The sequence below is a fragment of the Puma concolor genome, unplaced genomic scaffold (assembly GCF_028749965.1).
Source record: "Puma concolor isolate L17-30 unplaced genomic scaffold, mPumCon1.1.hap2 unalloc_scaffold_31, whole genome shotgun sequence".
Classification (NCBI taxonomy): domain Eukaryota; kingdom Metazoa; phylum Chordata; class Mammalia; order Carnivora; family Felidae; genus Puma; species Puma concolor.
The window spans coordinates 181,966-203,298 of NW_028240238.1; the positions used below are offsets into that span (position 1 = coordinate 181,966).

The window sequence follows — 21,333 nt, forward strand, 5'->3', positions numbered from 1 at the left end:
GATCAATGCCAACATCGTAAGCAGAAATTAACAGAACTAGAAATTCTAAAAAACAAAACACAAAGACATCCATTCAATAAATGTAAATTGAACAGTCACAAATAATTTACTAGTTACCTTTTAACACGGAGGCATCACGAATATCCTTTACCACTTGTCCAAATTCTTCTATCTGTACTTCATCATCTTCTGCAAGAAAAACATTTTTTTAAGTTTATTTATTTATTTTGGGGGGGGGGAGGGGAAGAGAGAGAGGGAGAGAGAGAATCCCAAGCAGGCTCCATCCTGTCAGCACAGAGCCAGACAAGGGGCTCGAGTCCACGACTGTGAGATCATGACCTGAGCTGAAATCAAGAGTTGGACGCTTAACTGATTGAGCCATTCAGGCACACCCGCCCCCCCATCTTTTTCCTTTTTTAACATACACCATGGTCAAAAAGAGGATCCTAGGTCAGGAATGCTTACGTTCTTTCTCACGTTTCTAAAGCTCTGTTGAAATACTTAAGCAGTTCACTTGGTCATTTCCCCCACTTTATTCAGAGAAACTCAACTTTTATGATTTATATATTGAGGGACTCTGTAAGATTTCATTTAGAAGAAAAGGATTCTACTGCTTTACCAGCACCACATATAAATACAAAACCAAAAATAACAAGGTTCAAAACTTTGCAAACCACTGCATTAAAATAAGAATTAAATCACGTTGTACTGAAGGTCCAATAAAAGGTCTCAGTAAAAGAGAGGGAAAAAAATCGCTATTATCAGGTAGTATCATATTTTCATCAACCCTCCTCATCTCAAATATGTTAATAAACAAAACAACCAACACACTTAAAGTCCAAAATTACCAGTCTCACTTAAACAGGAGCTTAATGAAGAAAAAGGGGTAGGTAATCCTCACAGGGAAAGACAGTTCTTTGACAAAGACCATAGACAGCATGCTCTTGTTACTAGGCTAGTTTTGCATAAACATTTCACATAAAAGAGTATAATAGTACATTTGTAACTTCAAGGTATGAAAAATACGAAGGAGTGGAAATGTTCACCTGTGGTTGTGTACTACCTGTCTCCTACATGCAGAACATCAGCAGCAAATGATAGTCTTATTTGAAAAACTGTAGAGGCGCCTGGGTGGCTCAGTTGGTTAAGCGTCCGACTTCGGCTCAGGCCAAGATCTCATGGTTCATGAGTTTGAGGCCCGCAACGGGCTCTGTGCTGACAGCCCAGACCCTGGAACCTGCTTCTCATTCTGTGTTTCCCTCTCTCTCTGCCCCTCCCCCCGCTCCTGCTCTGTCTCTCTCTGTCTCTCTCTCTCTCAGAAATAAATGCTAAAAAAAAATTTTTTTTTTAATTTTTTTTTCAACGTTTTTATTTATTTTTGGGACAGAGAGAGACAGAGCATGAACGGGGGAGGGGCAGAGAGAGAGGGAGACACAGAATCGGAAACAGGCTCCAGGCTCCGAGCCATCAGCCCAGAGCCTGACGCGGGGCTCGAACTCCCGGACCGCGAGATCGTGACCTGGCTGAAGTCGGACGCTTAACCGACTGCGCCACCCAGGCGCCCCTAAAAAAATTTTTTTAAGAAAAATTATAGTCCACGGTCTTTGTTTTACTTTGTAAACTCATTTTTGTTTTGTTTGAATCTTTTTTTACTTGCTAACTTAGTAGTGGTGGTGGCCACCACGAAGTCTATTTTACAGTATGGATATCTGAAGTCATGTTAATAAAAAAACGGGAAACTGGGGCGCCTGGGTGGCGCAGTCGGTTAAGCGTCCGACTTCAGCCAGGTCACGATCTCACGGTCCGTGAGTTCGAGCCCCGCGTCAGGCTCTGGGCTGATGGCTCGGAGCCTGGAGCCTGTTTCTGATTCTGTGTCTCCCTCTCTCTCTGCCCCTCCCCCGTTCATGCTCTGTCTCTCTCTGTCCCAAAAATAAATAAACGTTGAAAAAAAAAAAAATCAAAAAAAAACGGGAATAGATCTCTTCACATTTCCTAACAGTCCCCTCTGTGTTCACGGGGACATGCCATTTTCCGGTTGCATGTTACACAACTTGAAGGTAGTCAATGCATATGTGATCAATTTAGAGTAACAATAAATTAGATATTAACATTTTTTCTGTTGGACAACCAAACAATCTGAGGTTTCTTTATATGTTCTAAGTGTATATATTGGCATATCAACCAAGTACAAGATACAAGGGAAAAAAAAGATTGACAAAAGGCAGACCGACAGTCTTATATATCTTTTAATTGTAATATTGGAATACTTACCATCCACTGTTGTTAGTTTCAGTGCAGCTAGGAATTCATTTTTTTTCAAGTTACTATTCAAGTTAGACAGAGTGGTCCACAGGTGAGAAATATTCATCTTCCCTTTGCTGAGATTATGGAGGTTTTCAATAGCATCAGGCAATACTGAAAGGTAGATCACACACAAGTTTTACAACACCCTTGTCCAAGAAGTTAATACAGTTAAACTATTACCTGGAACAGTCAGGAACTAAGGTTTTTATGGCTAAGAAGAATAACAAATATGTTATAAATGATTGCCAATTTTCAAACATTAAAACACAATAAAATATTTAACACCAAAATTAGTGTTTCTTTGAGGATTCTGAAATATTTCAAGAACTTATAGTGACCCTCTGCTGAATAACCAATATAAAGAGTCGTTTTCATTGACTTACAGATTTACAGAAGTCTGAGTTCATAAACAACTCCAACTGATTAAACCATGAATTAAACCATGAAACCAAAATAGCTTTTGCTCTACATCTCCCCCGAACATTGTTCCCTGGATCTTACTTTCTCTTCAATCTACTACTGCAGCCCATGGAAAGAAATTTTGTGGGGTTTTTTGTTTTGTTTTTGTTTTGTTTTTAATTCCAATGGAAAACCTTCGGAAGGTTTAAGGGGCAGGGAGTGAAATTATCTCATTACCAATGTGTAAAAAGATCACTCTACTACTGTATAGAGAATAGACTCTCTGGAAGATCAAGCAGTTAGGAAGCTAGTTCAGAGAAAAAGATGACAGTGGCTTCAGCAAGGGTAACAGTGATGAGAACGGAAGTGGACAAACATAGGATGTGTTTGGAGAATAAAACTGAAAGTATTTAAAAAATTTTTTTTTAAGTTTGTTTAAGATTTTATTTTTAAGCAATCTCTACACCTGATTGTGGGGCTCAAACTTACAACCCAGAGATTAAAAGTCACTCGCTTTATCAACTGCACCAGCCAGGTGCCCCAAGACTGAGAGTATGTAGTGATGAATTGAATGAGAAGCTGGGGCCATGAAGAACTCCTAGGTTTAGAACTTAGAAGCTGAGTGGACAGTGGTGTCGAAAACTGAGGTAAGAGAGCCTAGGGAAAGAATAAGATCGATGGACAGCAAGAATTCTTTTTTATACATATTAAGTATGAGATACATGGGGAGTCAAAAGAACAGCAATATTATTTAAAGCAATAAGATGATTCGGGAAGAGGCTTAGAGAATGGGACTCAGAATGGATCCTGGGATCATGCTAATATGAAAGCCAGTCAGAAAAGAAGGAGCCAGCAAACAAGACCAAAAAAGAGCTAGGTCTACAATGGAATATTATTCAGTTATGAGAAAGAAGGAAATCCTGACATTAGGGACAAAAGAGTGACAAGCACTATGCTTGGTCAGATAAATCAGAGAAAGACAAATACTATAAGGTCTCACAGCTGAGAAAGCAGAACTCAGAAACAGAGTAGAATGGTGGTTACCAGGAAATTGGGAAGAGGCTGGTCAAGGGTACTAATTTACAATTAGAAGATGAATAAGTTCTGGGCTTCTAAGGCACAGCATTGTGATTATAGTTAGCAATACTATATTATATACTTGAATGTTGCTAAGAGAATAAATCTTGGTGTTCTCACCACAAAAATAGAAATGATCATTATGTGATGTGATGATGCTGTTAGTTAACACTATGGTGGTCATCGTATTGCAATATATAAGTGTATCAAATCAACACTTTGTACACCTTAAATTCACACAATGTTATATGCCAATTATATCTCAATTTTAAAGAAAAAAGAGGAAAAGCCAATAAGGTGGGGAAAAAATGAGATGACAATGTCACAGAAAACATAAGGAGAAGAATTTTGAAGAATAAACATATTAAATTAAAAATAATAATGGTATGGGGCGCCTGGGTGGCGCAGTCGGTTAAGCGCCCGACTTCAGCCAGGTCACGATCTCGCGGTCCGTGAGTTCGAGCCCCGCGTCGGGCTCTGGGCTGATGGCTCAGAGCCTGGAGCCTGTTTCCGATTCTGTGTCTCCCTCTCTCTCTGCCCCTCCCCCGTTCATGCTCTGTCTCTCTCTGTCCCAAAAATAAATAAACGTTGAAAAAAAATTTTTTTAATAAAAAAAAAATAATAATGGTTGAATCATTATGCTGCACACCTGAAACTAATGTAATACTGTATGTTAATTATACTTGAGTTAAAAAAAACTACTAGAGGTAAACAAGATGAAAACAGAAAATTGGCAAATGGAGTTAACAAAGTGAGATTTAACTTTTGTAAAAAGCTAAGGTGGAATGTCAAGGTCAAAAACCTGAATGAGTGGGGTTTTTTAAGTTTATTTTATTTCTATTTTGAGAGAGACAGAGAGAATGAGAGCAGGGAAGGGACAGAGAGACAGTGAGAGAGAGAGAATCCCAAGCAGGCTCCATGCTGTCAGTCAGCACAGAGGCCAACATAGGGCTTGAACCCACAAAACTGTGAGACCATGACCCGAGCCAAAATCGAGAGTTGGATGCTCAACCAACAGAGCCACCAAAGCACCCCATGAATGAGTGTTTTTATTTTTTATTTTTGAATGTTTATTTTTGAGAGAGAGAGAGAGAGAGACAGAGCATGAGCTGGTGAGGGACAGAGAGAAAGAGGGAGACACAGAATCTGAAGCAGGTTCCAGGCTCTGAGCTGTCAGCACAGAGCCTGACACAGGGCTCAAACGGCTCAAACAGCACAGAGCCTGACACAGGGCTCATGAACAGCATGATCATGACCTGAGGCAAAGTCGAACGCTTAGCCGACTGAGCCACCCAGGTGCCCCCTATAAGGAGAGAACTGGCAATATAGAATGACGATAGCCAGATTCCCCTTCAATTTCCAATGCAAAACACACTCTATACTGAGTTAAAATATCAATAAAAATAATATTTGGTGATGAACTGAATCAGAGAAGTGGAAGTGGTGGAGCTAGGGCCATAAGGAAAAAAAAAGACCAAGAATGACTCCTAACTTTTCAGCCTAAACAACTGAATGCTAAGCTCAATAGAAACGGAAATCACCAGATGCCAGAAGTGAGGAAGAATTATCGTGTGTGTGCCTGAGCTGACGCCATGGCAGTCAGATGGTATAACGCATAAGTAGAGAACATAAGCTCTGAGTTGCTTTTTTTTTTTTTGTAATTAATTCATTTATTTTGAGTGAGAGAGAGAGAGAGAGAGCATGTGGAAGGGGCAGAGAGAGGGAATCCCAAGCAGGCTTCTCACCATTGCATGGAGCCTGATGCAGGGCTTGAGCTCACAAACTGTGAAATCATGACCTGAGCCGAGATCAACAGTCAGATGCTTAACTGACTGAGCCACCGAGGCGCCCCATGAGTTGCCTTTTTTTTTTTGAGAGATAGAGTGTGTGCATATGGGAGAGGGGCAGAGAGAGAGAGAGAGAGACAGAATGCTTTTTTTTAAAAATATAACTTATTGTCAAGTTAGCTAACATACAGTGTGCTCTTGGCTTTAAGAGTAGATTTCCATGATTCATCGCTTACATACAACACCCAGTACTCATCCCAACAAGTACCCTCCTCAATGCCCATCACCCATTTTCCCCTCCCCCACAGTCTCCCCATCAATCCTCAGTCTGTTCTCTGTATTCAGAAGTCTCTTATGGTTTGCCTTCCTCCCTCTTTGTTTGAAACTATTTTTTCCTCTTCCCTTCCCTCATGGTCTTCGGTTAAGTTTCTCAAATTCTACATATGAGTGAAAACATGATATCTCTCTTGCTCTGACTTATTTCACTTAACATAATACCCTCCAGTTCCATCCATGTTGTTGCAAATGGCAAGATTTCATTCTTTCTCATTGCCGGTAGTATTCTGGTATGTGTCTGTGTGTGTGTGTGTGTGTGTGTGTGTGTGTGTGTGTATCACATCTTTTTTATCCATTCATCAGTGGATGGACATTGGCTCTTTCCATAATGTGGCTATTGTTGATAGTGCTATTATAAACATTGGGGTACATGTGCCCCTATGAATCAGCACTCCTGTATCCTTTGGATAAATTCCTAGTAGTGCTATTGCTGGGTTGTAGGGTAATCCTATTTTTAATTTCTTGAGGAACCTCTACACTGTTTTCCAGAGAGGCTGCACCAGTTTGCACTCCCACCAAAAGTGCAAGAGGGCTCCCATTTCTCCACATCCTCACCAACATCTGTTGTTTCCTGAGTTGTTAATTTTAGCCACTCTGACCTGTGTGAGGTGGTATCTCAGTGTGGTTTTGATTTGTATTTCCCTAATGATGAGCGATGTTGAGCATCTTTTCATGTGTCTGCTGGCCATCTGGATGTCTTCTTTGGAAAAGCGTCTGCTCACGTCATCTGTCCGTTTCTTCACTGGTTTGTTTGTTGGGTGTTGAGCTTGGTAAGTTCTTTATAGACTTTGGATACTAGCCCTTTATCTGACATGTCATTTGTAAATATCTTCTTCCATTCGATCAGTTACCTTTTAGTTTTGTTGATTGTTTCCTTTGCTGTGCAGAAACTTTTTATCTTGATGAGGTCCCAATAGTTCATTTTTGCTTTTATCTCCCTTGCCTTCAGAGACGTATCAAGTAAGAAGTTGCTGTGGCTGAGGTCAAAGAGGTTGTTGACTGTTTTCCCCTCTAGGGTTTTGATGGTTTCCTGTCTCACATTTAGGCCCTTCGTCCACTGTGAGTTTATTTTTGTGTATGGTGTGAGAGAGTGGTCCAGTTTCCTTCTTCTGCATGTTACTGTACAGTTCTTCCAGCACCATTTGCTAAAGAGACTTTCTTTTTTTCCTTGGATACTCTTCCCTGCTTCATCAAAGATTAGTTGGCCATACATTTGTGGGTCCAGTTCTGGGTTCTGTATTCTATTCCACTGGTCTATGTGCCTATTTTTGTGCCAATACCATACTGTCTTGATGATTACAGCTTTGTAGTAGAGGCTGAAGTCTGGGATTGTGATGCTTCCTACTTTGGTTTTCCTGTTCAACATTACTTTGGCTATTCGGGGTCTTGTGTGGTTCCCTACAAATTGAAAGATTGTTTGTTCTAGCTCTGAGAAGAATGCTGGTGCAATTTTGAGTGGGATTACACTGAATGTGTAGATTGCTTTGGGTACTATCCACATTTTAACAATATTTTTTCTTCCAATCCATGAGCCTGGAATGCCTTTCCATTCTTTGTGTCTTCTTCAATTTCTTTCATAAGTTTTCTACAGTTTTCAGCATACAGATCTTTTACCTCTTTGGTTAAACTTATTCCTAGGTATTTTATGGTTCTTGATACAATTGTAAATGGGATCGATTCTTTGATTTCTCTTACTATTGCTTCATTCTTGCTGTATAGAAATGCAACCAATTTCTGTACATAGGTTTTATATCCTGCAACTTTGCTGAATTCATGTATCAGTTCTAGAAGTTTTTTGGTGGAGTCTTTTGAGTTTTCCATGTAGAGTATCATGTCATCTGCAAAAAATGAAAGTTTGACTTCTTTGCCAATTTGGATGCCTTTTATTTCCTTTTGTTGTCTGATTGCTGAGGCTAGGACTTCCCACACTATATTAAACAACAGTGGTGAGAGTAGACATCCCTGTTGTATTCCTGATCTCAGGGGGTAAACTCTCAGTTTTTCCCCATTGAGGATGATATTAGCTTGGGCTTTTCATATGTAGATTTGATGATGTTAGGATATGTTCCTTCTATCCCAACTTTCTGGAGGGTTTTTACACAATGATGCTGTATTTTGTCAGATGCTTTTTCTGCACCTACTGACAGGATCATATTGTTCTCATCCTTTCTTCTATCGATGTGATATACCACATTGATTGATTTGCGAATACTGAACCAGTCCTGCAGCCCAGGAATGAATCCCACTTGATCATGGTTAATAATTCTTTTAATATACTGTTGAATTCAATTTGCTAGTATCTTGTTGAGAATTTTTGCATCCATGTTCATCGGGGATATTGGCCTGTAATTCTCCTTTTTAGTGGGGTCTCTGTCTGGTTTGGGAATCAAGGTAATGCTGGCTACATAGAATTAGTCCAGAAGCCTTCCTTCCATTTCTATTGTTTGGAACAGCTTGAGAAGAATAGGTACTAACTCTGCTTTAAATGTCTGGTAGAAGTCCCTTGGGTAGCCATCTGGCCCATTTGTTGGGACTCATTTGTTGGGATATTTTTGATAACTGATTCAATTTCTTCACTGGTTGTGGGTCTGTTCAAATTTTCTATTTCTTCCAGTTTGAGTTTTGGTAGTGTGTGGGTGTCTAGGAATTTGTCCAATTTCTTACAGATTGTCCAGTTTGTTGGCATATAATTTTTCACAGTATTCTCTAATAATTGTATTTCTGTGGTGTTGGTTGTGATCTCTCCTCTTTCATCGGTGATTTTATCTATTTGGGTTCTCTCTCTTTTCTTTTTGAGAAGTCTGGCTAGGGTTTTATCAATTTTGTGTATTGTTTCCAAAAGCCACCTCTTAGATTAATTGATCTGTTCTACTGTGTTTTTTGTTTTTTGGGGTTTTTTTTTTGGATTCCCTATTGTTTAGTTCTGCTCTAATCTTTGTTATTTCTCTTCTTCTGCTGGCTTTGGGGTTTCTTTGCTGCTCTGCTTCTAGTTCCTTTAGGTGTGAGGGTAGATTCTGTATTTGGGATTTTTCTTGTTTCTTGAGATAGGCCTGGATTGCAGTGTATTTTCCTCTTAGGACTGCCTTTGCTGCATCCCAAAGGGTTGGGAATGTTATATTTTCATTTTCATTTGCTTCCGTATATTTTTAAATTTCTTCTTTAACTGCCTAATTGACCCACTGATTCTTTAGTAGGATGTTCTTTAACCTCCATGCATTAGGAGGCTTTCCAAATTTTGTCTTGTGGTTGATTTCAAGTTTCATAGCATTGTGATCTGAAAATATGCATGGTATGATCTCAATCCTTTTATATTTATTTAGGGTTGCTTTGTGACCCAGTATGTGATCTATTTTGGAGAATGTTCCATGTGCACTCGAGAAGAATGTGTATTCTGCTGCTTTGGATAAAAAGTTCTGAATATATTTGTCAAGTCCATCTGGTCCAGTGTATCATTCAAGACCGTTGTTTCTTTATTAATTTTCTGCCTAGGTCATCTCTCCATTACTGTAAGTGGAGTATGAAAGTCCTCTACAGGGAAGATGGTGGCGTAGGAGGACGCTGGGCTCACCGCATCCTGCTGATCACTTAGATTCCACCTACACCTGCCTAAATAACCCAGAAAACTGCCAGAAGACTAGCAGAACGGATTCTCCAGAGCCAAGCGTAGACGAGAGAACCACAGAAGAGGGTAGGAAGGGTGGAGAGGCGGTGCATGCTACAGACTGGCGGGAGGGAGTCGGGGCAGAGGGGCAGCCTGTCGGCCAAGCAGAGGCCCCGAGTCTGGCTTGCAAAAGCAGAGGGGCCGGACGGAGTGTGTTCGGACGGCAAGCAGGACTTAACATCTGGAAGGTTATAAGTTAAGTTAACAGCTCTGCTCAGAGAGCGGGAAGGCTGGAGGACAATGGGAGCGAGAGTTGTTGAGCCCCGGACAACAAAGCTCAGCTTGGTGGGGAACAAAGGCGCTCGCCAGTGCCATCTCCCTTGCCCATCCCCCAGCCAAAATCCCAAAGGGAACCAGTTCCTGCCAGGGAACTTGCTTGCACTGCGCAAACATCCAACGTTGTGCTACTGCAGATCCATCCCACCGGAGGCGGATCTGACTCCCTCCCGGTGCCGCAGGGCCCCTCCCAAAGCTGATCACAGAAGGATAAGCGAGCGAAGCCTGCCCCTCCTGCCCCTGTGCACCTTGCCGATCCACCGCAGCTAATACGCCAGATCCCCAGCACCATAAGCCTGGCAGTGTGCAAGTAGCCCAGACGGGCCACGCCACCCCACAGTGAATCCTGCCCCTAGGAGAGGGGAAGAGAAGGTACACACCAGTCTGACTGTGGCCCCAGCAGTGGGCTGGGGGCAGACATCAGGTCTGACTGCGGCCCCACCCACCAACGCAAGTTATTCGAGACAGCACAGGGGAAGTGCCCTGCAGTCCCGCACCACTCCAGGGACTGTCCAAAATGACCAAACGGAAGAATTCCCCTCAAAAGAATCTCCAGGAAATAACAACAGCTAATGAACTGATCAAAAAGGATTTAAACAATATAACAGAAAGTGAATATACAATAATAGTCATAAAATTAATTGCTGGGCTTGAAAACAGTATAGAGGACAGCAGAGAATCTATTGCTACAGAGATCAAGGGACTAAGGAACAGCCAGGAGGAGCTAAAAAATGCTATAAATAAGCTGCAAAATAAAAGGGAAACAACCACGGCTCGGATTGAAGAGGCAGAGGAGAGAATAGGTGCACTAGAAGATAAAATTATGGAAAAAGAGAGAGCTGAGAAAAAGATAAAAAAAATCCAGGAGTATGAGGAGAAAACTAGAGAACTAAGTGATGCACTAAAGAGAAATAATCTACGCATAATTGGTATTCCAGAGGAGGAAGAGAGAGGGAAAGGTGCTGAAGGTGTACTTGAAGAAATCATAGCTGAGAACTTCCCTGATCTGGGGAAGGAAAAGGGCATTGAAATCCAAGAGGCACAGAGAAGTCCCTTCAGACGTAACTTGAATCGATCTTCTACATGACATATCATCGTGAAACTGGCAAAATACAAGGATAAAGAGAAAATTCTGAAAGCAGCGAGGGATAAACGTGCTCTAACATATAGAGGGAGACCTATAAGACTCGTGACCGATCTCTCTTCTGAAACTTGGCAGGCCAGAAAGGAATGGCAGGAGATCTTCAATGTGATGAACAGAAAAAATATGCAGCCGAGAATCCTTTATCCAGCAAGTCTGTCATTTAGAATAGAAGGAGAGATAAAGGTCTTCCCAAACAAACAAAAACTGAAGGAATTCGTCACCACTAAACCACCCCTACAAGAGATCCTAAGGGGGATCCTGTGAGACAAAGTACCAGAGACATCGCTACAAGCATGAAACCTACAGACATCACAATGACTCTAAACCCATATCTTTCTATAATAAGACTGAATGTAAATGGACTAAATGCGCCAAAAGACATAGGGTATCAGAATGGATAAAAAAGCAAGACCCATCTATTTGCTTTCTACAAGAGACTCATTTGAGACCTGAGGACACCTTCAGATTGAGAGTGAGGGGATGGAGAAGTATTTATCATGCCACTGGAAGTCAAAAGAAAGCTGGAATAGCCATACTTATATCAGACAAACTAGACTTTAAATTAAAGGCTGGGGGCGCCTGGGTGGCGCAGTCGGTTAAGCGTCCGACTTCAGCCAGGTCACGATCTCGCGGTCCGTGGGTTCGAGCCCCGCGTCGGGCTCTGGGCTGATGGCTCAGAGCCTGGAGCCTGTTTCCGATTCTGTGTCTCCCTCTCTCTCTGCCCCTCCCCCGTTCATGCTCTGTCTCTCTCTGTCCCAAAAATAAATAAAAAAAACGTTGAAAAAAAAAAATTAAAAAAAAAAAACAAAAAAAAAAAAACAAAAAAAATAAATTAAAGGCTGTAACAAGAGGGGCGCCTGGGTGGCGCAGTCGGTTAAGCGTCCGACTTCAGCCAGGTCACGATCTCGCGGTCCGGGAGTTCGAGCCCCGCGTCGGGCTCTGGGCTGACGGCTCAGAGCCTGGAGCCTGTTTCCGATTCTGTGTCTCCCTCTCTCTCTGCTCCTCCCCCGTTCATGCTCTGTCTCTCTCTGTCCCAAAAATAAATAAACGTTGAAAAAAAAAAATTAAAAAAAAAATAAATAAAAAAATAAAGGCTGTAACAAGAGATGAAGAAGGGCATGATATAATAATTACAGGGTCTATCCATCAGGAAGAGCTAATAATTATAAATGTCTATGCGCCAAATACGGGAACCCCCAAATATATACAACAATTACTCACAAACATAAGCAACCTTATTGATAAGAATGTGGTAGTTGCAGGGGACTTTAACACCCCACTTACAGAAATGGACAGATCATCTAGACACACGGTCAATAAAGAAACAAGGGCCCTGAATGATACATTGGATCAGATGGACTTGACCGATATATTTAGAGCTCTGCATCCCAAAGCAACAGAATATACTTTCTTCTCGAGTGCACATGGAACATTCTCCAAGATAGATCACATACTGGGTCACAAAACAGCCCTTCATAAGTATACAAGAATTGAGATCATACCATGCATACTTTCAGACCACAATGCTATGAAGCTTGAAATCAACCACAGGAAAAAGTCTGGAAAACCTCCAAAAGCATGGAGGTTAAAGAACACCCTACTAAAGAATGCGTGGGTCAACCAGGCAATTAGAGAAGAAATTAAAAAATATATGGAAACAAGCGAAAATGAAAATACAACAATCCAAACGCTTTGGGATGCAGCGAAGGCAGTCCTGAGAGGAAAATACATTGGAATCCAGGCCTATCTCAAGAATTAAGAAAAATCCCAAATACAAAATCTAACAGCACACCTAAAGGAAATAGAAGCAGAACAGCAATGACAGCCTAAACCCAGAAGAAGAAGAGAAATAATAAAGATCAGAGCAGAAATAAACAATACAGAATCTAAAAAACTGTAGAGCAGATCAATGAACCAAGAGTTGGTTTTTTGAAAAAATAAACAAAATTGAGAAACTTCTAGCCAGGCTTCTCAAAAAGAAAAGGGAGAGGACCCAAACTGATAAAATCATGAATGAAAATGGAATTATTACAACCAATCCCTCAGAGATACAAGCAATTATCAGGGAATACTATGAAAAATTATATGCCAACAAACTGGACAACCTGGAAGAAATGGACAAATTCCTAAACACCCACACACTTCCAAAACTCAATCAGGAGGAAATAGAAAGCTTGAACAGACCCATAACCAGCGACGACATTGAATCAGTTATCAAAAATCTCCCAACAAATAAGAGTCCAGGACCAGATGGCTTCCCAGGGGAGTTCTACCAGACGTTTAAAGCAGAGATAATACCTATCCTTCTCAAGCTATTCCAAAAAATAGAAAGGGAAGGAAAACTTCCAGACTCATTCTATGAAGCCAGTATTACTTTGATTCCTAAACCAGACAGAGACCCAGTAATAAAAGAGAACTATAGGCCAATATCCCTGATGAATATGGATGCAAAAATTCTCAATAAGATACTAGCAAATTGAATTCAACAGCTTCTACAAAGAATTATTCTCCATGATCAAGTGGGATTCATTCCTGGCTGCAGGGCTGGTTCAACATTTGCAAATCAATCAATGTGATACATCACATTAATAAAAGAAAAGATAACAACCATATGATCCTGTCAATTGATGCAGAAAAGGCATTTGACAAAATTCAGCATCCTTTCCTAATAAAAACCCTCGAGAAAGTTGGGATAGAAGGAACATACTTAAACATCATCAAAGCTATTTATGACAAGCCCACAGCTAACATCATCCTCAATGGGGAAAAACTGAGAGCTTTTTCCCTGAGATCAGGAACACGACAGGGATGCCCACTCTCACCGCTGTTGTTTAACACAGTGTTGGAAGTTCTAGCATCAGCAATCAGACAACAAAAGGAAATCAAAGGCATCAAAATTGGCAAAGATGAAGTTAAGCTTTTACTTTTTGCAGAAGACATGTTATTATACATGGAAAATCCGATAGACTCCACCAAAAGTCTGCTAGAACTGATACATGAATTCAGCAAAGTTGCAGGATACAAAATCAATGTACAGAAATCAGTTGCATTCTTATATACTAATAATGAAGCAACAGAAAGACAAATAAAGAAACTGATCCCATTCACAATGGCACCAAGAAGCATAAAATACCTAGGGCTAAATCTAACTAAAGATGTAAAAGATCTGTAAGCTGAAAATTATAGAAAGCTTATGAAGGAAATTGAAGAAGATATAAAGAAATGGAAAAACATCCCGTGCTCATGGATTGGAAGAATAAATATTGTCAAAATGTCAATACTACCCAAAGCTATCTACACATTCAATGCAATCCCAATCAAAATTGCACCAGCATTCTTCTCAAAACTAGAACAAGCAATCCTAAAATTCATATGGAACCACAAAAGGCCCCGAATAGCCAAAGTAATTTTGAAGAAGAAGACCAAAGCAGGAGGCATCACAATCCCAGACTTTAACCTCTACTACAAAGCTATAATCATCAAGACAGCATGGTATTGGCACAAAAACAGACACATAGACCAATGGAATAGAATAGAAACCCCAGAACTAGACCCACAAACGTATGGCCAACTCATCTTTGACAAAGCAGGAAAGAACATCCAATGGAAAAAAGACAGTCTCTTTAACAAATGGTGCTGGGAGAACTGGACAGCAACATGCAGAAGAATGAAACTAGACCACTTTCTCACACCATTCACAAAAATAAACTCAAAATGGATAAAGGACCTGAATGGGAGACAGGAAACCATCAAAACCCTAGAGGAGAAAGCAGGAAAAGACCTCTCTGACCTCAGTCGTAGCAATCTCTTACTCGACACATCCCCAAAGGCAAGGGAATTAAAAGCAAAAATGAACTACTGGGACCTTATGAAGACAAAAAGCTTCTGCACAGCATAGGAAACAACCAACAAAACTAAAAGGCAACCAACAGAATGGGAAAATATATTTGCAAATGACATATCATTTGGACAAAGGGCTAGTATCCAAAATCTATAAAGAGGTCACCAAACTCCACACCCGAAAAACAAATAACCCAGTGAAGAAATGGGCAGAAAACATGAATAGACACTTCTCTAAAGAAGACATCCGGGTGGCCAACAGGCACATGCAAAGATGCTCAACGTCACTCCTCATCAGGGAAATACAAATCAAAACCACACTCAGATATCACCTCACGCCAGTCAGAGTGGCCAAAATGAACAAATCAGGAAACTATAGATGCTGGAGAGGATGTGGGGAAACGGGAACCCTCTTGCACTGCTGGTGGGAATGCAAACTGGTGCAGCCACTCTGGAAAACAGTGTGGATGTTCCTCAAAAAATTAAAAATAGACCTACCCTATGACCCAGCAATAGCACCTGCTAGGAATTTACCCAAGGGATACAGGAGTACTGATGCATAGGGGCACTTGTACCCCAATGTTTATAGCAGCACTCTCAACAATAGCCAAGTGATGGAAAGAGCCTAAATGTCCATCAACTGATGAATGGATAAAGAAATTGTGGTTTATATACACAATGGAATACTACGTGACAATGAGAAAAAATGAAATATGGCCTTTTGTAGCAACGTGGATGGAACTGGAGAGTGTGATGCTGAGTGAAATAAGCCATACAGAGAAAGACAGATACCATATGGTTTCACTCTTACGTGGATCCTAAGAAACTTAACAGAAACCCATGGGGGAGGGGAAGGAGAAAAAAAAAAAAAAAAAAAAAAGAGGTTAGAGTGGGAGAGAGCCAAAGCCTAAGAGACTCTTAAAAACTGAGACCAAACTGAGGGTTGGTGGGGGGTGGGAGGGAGGGGAGGGTGGGTGATGGGTACTGAGGAGGGCACCTTTTGGGATGAGCACTGGGTGTTGTATGGAAACCAAGTTGACAATAAATTTCATATATTGAAAAAAAATAAAGTCATCTACAATTACCGTATTATTATCAGTGAGATTGCTTATGTTTGTGATTAATTTATAAATTTGGGTTCTACCAAGTTGGGGGCATAAACATTTACGATTGTTATCTCTTCTTGATGGATAGACCCCTTAATTATGACAATAATGCCCTTCTTTATCATTTGCTACCGTCTTTACTTTAAAATCTAGTTTGTCTGATAGAAGTATGGCTATTCCAGCTCTCTTTTGACTTCCAGTAGCATGATATATGGTTCTCCATCCCCTCACTTCCAATTTTCAGGTGTCCTCAGGTCTAAAATGAGTCTCTTGTAGACAGCATATAGATGGAACTTGGTTTTTTATCCGTTTTGATACCCTATGCCTTTTGAGTGAGGCATTTAGCCCATTTACATTCAGAGTTATGACTGAAAGATATGGATTTAGTGTCATTGTGTTATCTGTAGGTTTCATGATTGTGGCAATGTCTCTGGGCCTTTGTAGTCTTTGCAGCATTCCACTCACAGAGTGCCTGCAGGGTTGGTTTAGTGGTCATGAATTCCTTCAGTTTTTGTTTGTCTGGAAAAGCCTTGATCTCTCCTTTCGTTCTGAATGACAGCCTTGATGGATAAAGGATTCCTGGCTGCATATTTTTCCTATTCAGCACATTGAATATTTCCAGCTACTCCCTTGTGGCCTGCCAAGTTTCAGTGGACAGGTCTGCTACTACCCTTATGTGTCTGCCCTTGTAGGTTAAGGCCCATTTGTCCCTAGCTGCTTTCAGAATTCTCTCTTTATCTTTGTATTTTGCCAATTTCACTATGATATGCCTTGGGGCTGACCTGTTTCTGTTAATTCTGAAGGGATTTCTCTGTGCCTCCTGGACTTGGATGTCTGCTTCCTTCCCCAGATTAGGGAAGCTCTCAACTATAATTTGGTGAAATAAACCTTCTGCCCCTTTCTCTTTCTTCTCCTTCTGGAACTCCTATGATACAGATATTATTATATCTCATTGAATCACTTAGGTCTCTAATTCTCCCCTCATGGTCTAATATTTTCCTCTCTCTCTCTTTTTTAAGCTTCATCATTTTCCATAATGTTATCTTCTATTTCACTTATTCTTCCCTCTGCTCCTTCATCCTTGCTGTCTCTGCATCTAGTTTATTTTGCATCTCATTTACTGCATTTTTTAATTCATCATGACTATCTCTTGTGTCCTTGATCTCTGCAGCAATAGATTCTCTGCTGTCTTCTATAGTTTTTTTCAAGCCCAGCTCCTAGTCTTATGACGATTATTCCAAATTCTTGTTTAGATATATTGTTTATATCTGTTTTGAGCAATTTTTCTGGCTGTCATTTCTTCCTAGAATTTTTGAGAATTCTTCTGTCTAGTCATTTTGTCTAGTTTTCTGTCTTTTACGTGTTTTAATAGTTTGTTATGTGTCCTGCCCCTGTGAGTACTACTGTGTTAAAAAGGGGTCATATACTATCCAGGGCCTGACCCTTCAGGAGGTGTTTTTGGAGTGTGTCGCATGCTCTCTGTTGTTGTGACTCTGGTTGCTTTATACCCCTACTCGCACTGGTGGTGTGGACCTTCCACCAGGCGTGCTTCGATTTGTTCATTGAAGTAACCCTGGAAAAAACTAAAAAGGGGAGGGGGTGGAAGAAGCCTTATCCCATAGAAAGAGGGAAATGACAGGGGCAGGGAAAGAGGAAAAAAATTGAGCGGACAGAGAATCAGAGAAACTATACGGCTTAATCTAGAGGAAGAGATACAGAAGAGGTGTAAAATGCATAGATTAAAAATGCCTGCTTACACAACTTAACAACCAGAATAGAGAAGGGAAGGAAGAAGAAGGAGGAGAAAAGACAAGAAAAGAAAATAGGTATCACCAAAAATCAAATCAGAAAATGAGAAACTGCCGGACCGTTGTCCGAAGGTGCCCTGGAGCCAGCGGTTGTGCTGGTCTGGAGGAGGGACCCTCTGGTTGGGTAAGTGGCAATTCTCCCTCCAGCAGATATGCAGCTGCCAGGCATGGTGAGGCAGGGTTTGGTGTAAGCAGTCCAACCTCCCCTGGGGGCCTGCTGTCCTGTTCCCTGAAGCCCCACCATGTTGGTGATTGGAGGAAAATGGCATCATGGCAGTTTCTCCTCCCTAGACCAAACCACCCTGTTCAGGCAGCCCTCACAGCACAGCACAGGCACGAGCTGGTCAGTTTGTCCCGCTCCACAGTCTCCTGCACCTCCCAGGCGCTCAGCTGGGATTCAAACCCCAACATCTTAAAGGATCCCACTCCACACACCCGGTTCTGGGGTGGCACCACTCTGCCAAGCTGACACAGGGCCTCTCAAGATAGAATCTTAAGCAGGATCCATGCCCAGCACAGAGCCTGATGTGGGGCTCCATCTCACAACGCTGCGGTCACGACCTGAGCTAAAATCAAGAGTCGGACACTCAACTGACTGAACCAACCAGGCACCACTCTACCCGAGTTCTAATCTTAATTCTACCACATACTAGCTATGTGACTTCTTTAACCTCTGTGCCGTGGTTTTCCCATCCATAAAATAAAAATAATAGAGTTGATGTGAGAATTAAATGAGTTAATAAATAAAACATTTAAAACAGTACTGGCACACAGTAAACCCTCAATAAATGTGAGTAAGATAATAAGTATTATTGTTATTACTTGGTACAGACAAGTCTAGAATTATAATTGAGATGCCTACTTAAAACCAGGGCCTGGGTGGCTCAGTCAGTTAAGCGTCGACTTCAACTCAGGTCACGATCTCTCAGTTTGTGAGTTCGAGTCCCCCATTGGGCTCTGTGCTGACAGCTCAGAACCTGGAGCCTCTTTCGGATTGTGTGTCTCCCTCTCTCTCTGCCTATCCGCTGCTCGCACTTTGTCCCTTGCTCTCTCAAAAATAAACAAACATTAAAAAAAATCTTAATACAAAACAAACAAACAAACAAACAAAAGACAGGGCCCAGCTTTGCACAGTGGCAGTATCATAGCCAATGAGGTTTATCCGAGGCGCGATTATTGCTAATTGAAAACTTTTCCCAAAAAAGACAGGGCCCCGGAAAATCTTTCCATCTGAAAATTATTAATAAAAACACTTTAGTCACCTTTTTAGGAATTCAAGAAGAAAGGCTGTTCTCTGCCAGAGGTATGGATAGAAGGAATAAAATCTCCAATGATAACCTAAATCCCAAGGCCATCATGTGTGAGTGTCAGGTTCCAAATCAATTTATACAATACGTAAATCTCAAAGAATTAATATAAAACGGTCACCAGCTAATATCTTTATGGAAAAAAACTAAATTGGATCCCAATTTCACTCTAAACATAAAAATCAATTTCAGGTGAATTAAAGACTTAACTATGAAAAAGAAAAACTTAAGAACTTTTAGGAGAAAATATTGGGAAATACCTTAACGTCCTCAAAATAGTGACAGGCTTCTATTTTCCTTATAAAGGCTAAGTTATCTGCTAAATGTGAGAAGGGCTAAGGTTGGAGTAGGAATGGAAGTTTGAGAGAATGGAGATTGTTAATTAGTTATTTCAGAGAGTAAAAGAATAAACTAACTGGGAGAGGGTGGGAATCACATAATTCCTAGGTAGTGCTGAGGGCCACCAGACACTGATGGTCAAGATTTCAAAGTGTTCAATCTGCTGAGCTATATGATTTTCTCTAGAAATGATGTCAGCCACGAGGAGAAGCCAGGGTTGGGAGTTTTGTCAGACAGGTGCAACCAAAGGGCACTTTAGGGTACTGAAGACTTTAGGGTATTCGAGGTACACAGACCAGAGATTTTCAAGTGGATAAGGAAGAAAAGTGAAAACAGGGAGACTGGTGGGTAAGGACGAAGTTGAGGGATAAATGGATGGAAGGTCCCAATGAGGTATACAGAACCAATAAGCTGTCTGGTGAAGAAATGAGCAGCCAGATGAAGAAAAAAGGAAAGCAGTGAATATAAATGTGCAATATTTAACAACAAGAAAGGAAATTTAACTCTAGATACGAGTAAGATAATATACTATACAACTCTGTGCTAATAAAACTTTTTAACTCAGAGTGCCTGGGTGGATCAGTTGGTTAAGCATCCTACTTCGGCTTGGGTCATGACCTCGCTGTTTGTGAGTTCGAGCCCCACGTCGGGCTCTGTGCTGACAGCTCGGAGCCTAGAGTCTGCTTAGATTCTGTGTTTCTGTCTCTTTCTGCCCCTCCCCGGCTCGTGCTCTCTCTCTCTCTGTCTCTCAAAAATAATAAAAATGTTTAAAAACAAAAACAAAAACTTTTTATTTCCATGAAACTAAAATTCCTAGGATAAATGAAGTGACTAACCATGCAAATAATCTCTTCATCCAATTAATCTATTATGTTCCACCTTGTATAGAAAGCAAATTAAATTGATTTCTAGTGTAAGGTAAAATAACTGTTACTTAAAATGCACTATTACCCAATAGCTAAGCACAAAATAACAAAATGCTACTTTTAGCTTCAATTTCTAAACTAACTTCACTCCATTTAAAATATACATATAGGACCTTATATTTCTTTACAGTGAGCTTCTGAGTGGCCAAGACTGTCTTTCTCATCTTAACAGCTCATCAGCTTAACAGAAAGCATATATAACAATGGCTCAGTAAATATTACTGAATAAATTGGAAGATGGAAAAAAATATATAAACAAATGAAAGAGGAAATTTTGCATGTGAGTACCCAGCGCTAGTCACTAGATGGCATCACTTCCCCAAATTGGGAAGACATTTTACATCTTCCAAAAAGGAATTTTATATACACGGTTCTAGCTCTTTACAGTAAGTGTGAGGATAAACAGTAAGCTCGTAAAAACTTTCAATTCATTTGCACGTGGAAGTGCTCGAGATTTAGAAATCATGAACAGAGAAGATTGAAACCAAACATCAGCAGTAAGCCAGGCATCTGTTTGGCTGACGACCTACAGGATGACTGCCTCTTTTAGTCTACTACACTCTTCTAAAGTTTGTCACACCAGTTGGTCCACTAAAAGCACAACATATGTTGGGGTGGGTGGCTCAGTCGGGTAAGTGTGTCCAACTCTTGAGTTCCGCTCAGGTCACGATCTCATGGTTTGTGAGATCGAGCTGTGCACTGGGCTCTGTACTGACAGTGTGGAGTCTTCTTGGGATTCTCTCTCTCTCCCTTTCTCTCTCTCTGCCCTGCCCCTGCTCTTTCTCTGTCTCTCAAAATAAATAAATAAACTTGAAAAAGTAAATGAAAGCACAAAATGTGATGTTCTTACATAATTTTTCAGAGAAGCGTTCCGTATTGGTCATCATTGTATCAATGAAACCTTTAAAATTCACTTTTTTCGTTTCTAAGGAGAAAAGAATATTTTCTTCAATATCTTCAAATGTTAATTATGACAACTATTGAATTATGTAAAATAAATTATAGGGAGATAACATGATTATA

At 40.7% G+C, this 21,333-nt stretch overlaps 1 protein-coding gene and 1 pseudogene across 1 annotated transcript in view; one reads left to right on the forward strand and one right to left on the reverse strand.

The window, feature by feature from the left end:
• The window catches only part of LOC147571283 (EF-hand calcium-binding domain-containing protein 13-like), a 136,013-nt gene that overhangs the window by 69,760 nt on the left and 44,920 nt on the right, over nt 1-21,333 (reverse strand). Inside the window, 3 exon segments of the mRNA XM_086696454.1 lie at nt 118-189; nt 2,272-2,415; nt 21,161-21,235. Of these exon segments, the coding sequence (XP_086552580.1) occupies nt 118-189; nt 2,272-2,415; nt 21,161-21,235 (291 nt within the window).
• On the forward strand, nt 18,861-18,987 carry LOC147571287 (U4 spliceosomal RNA; annotated as a pseudogene).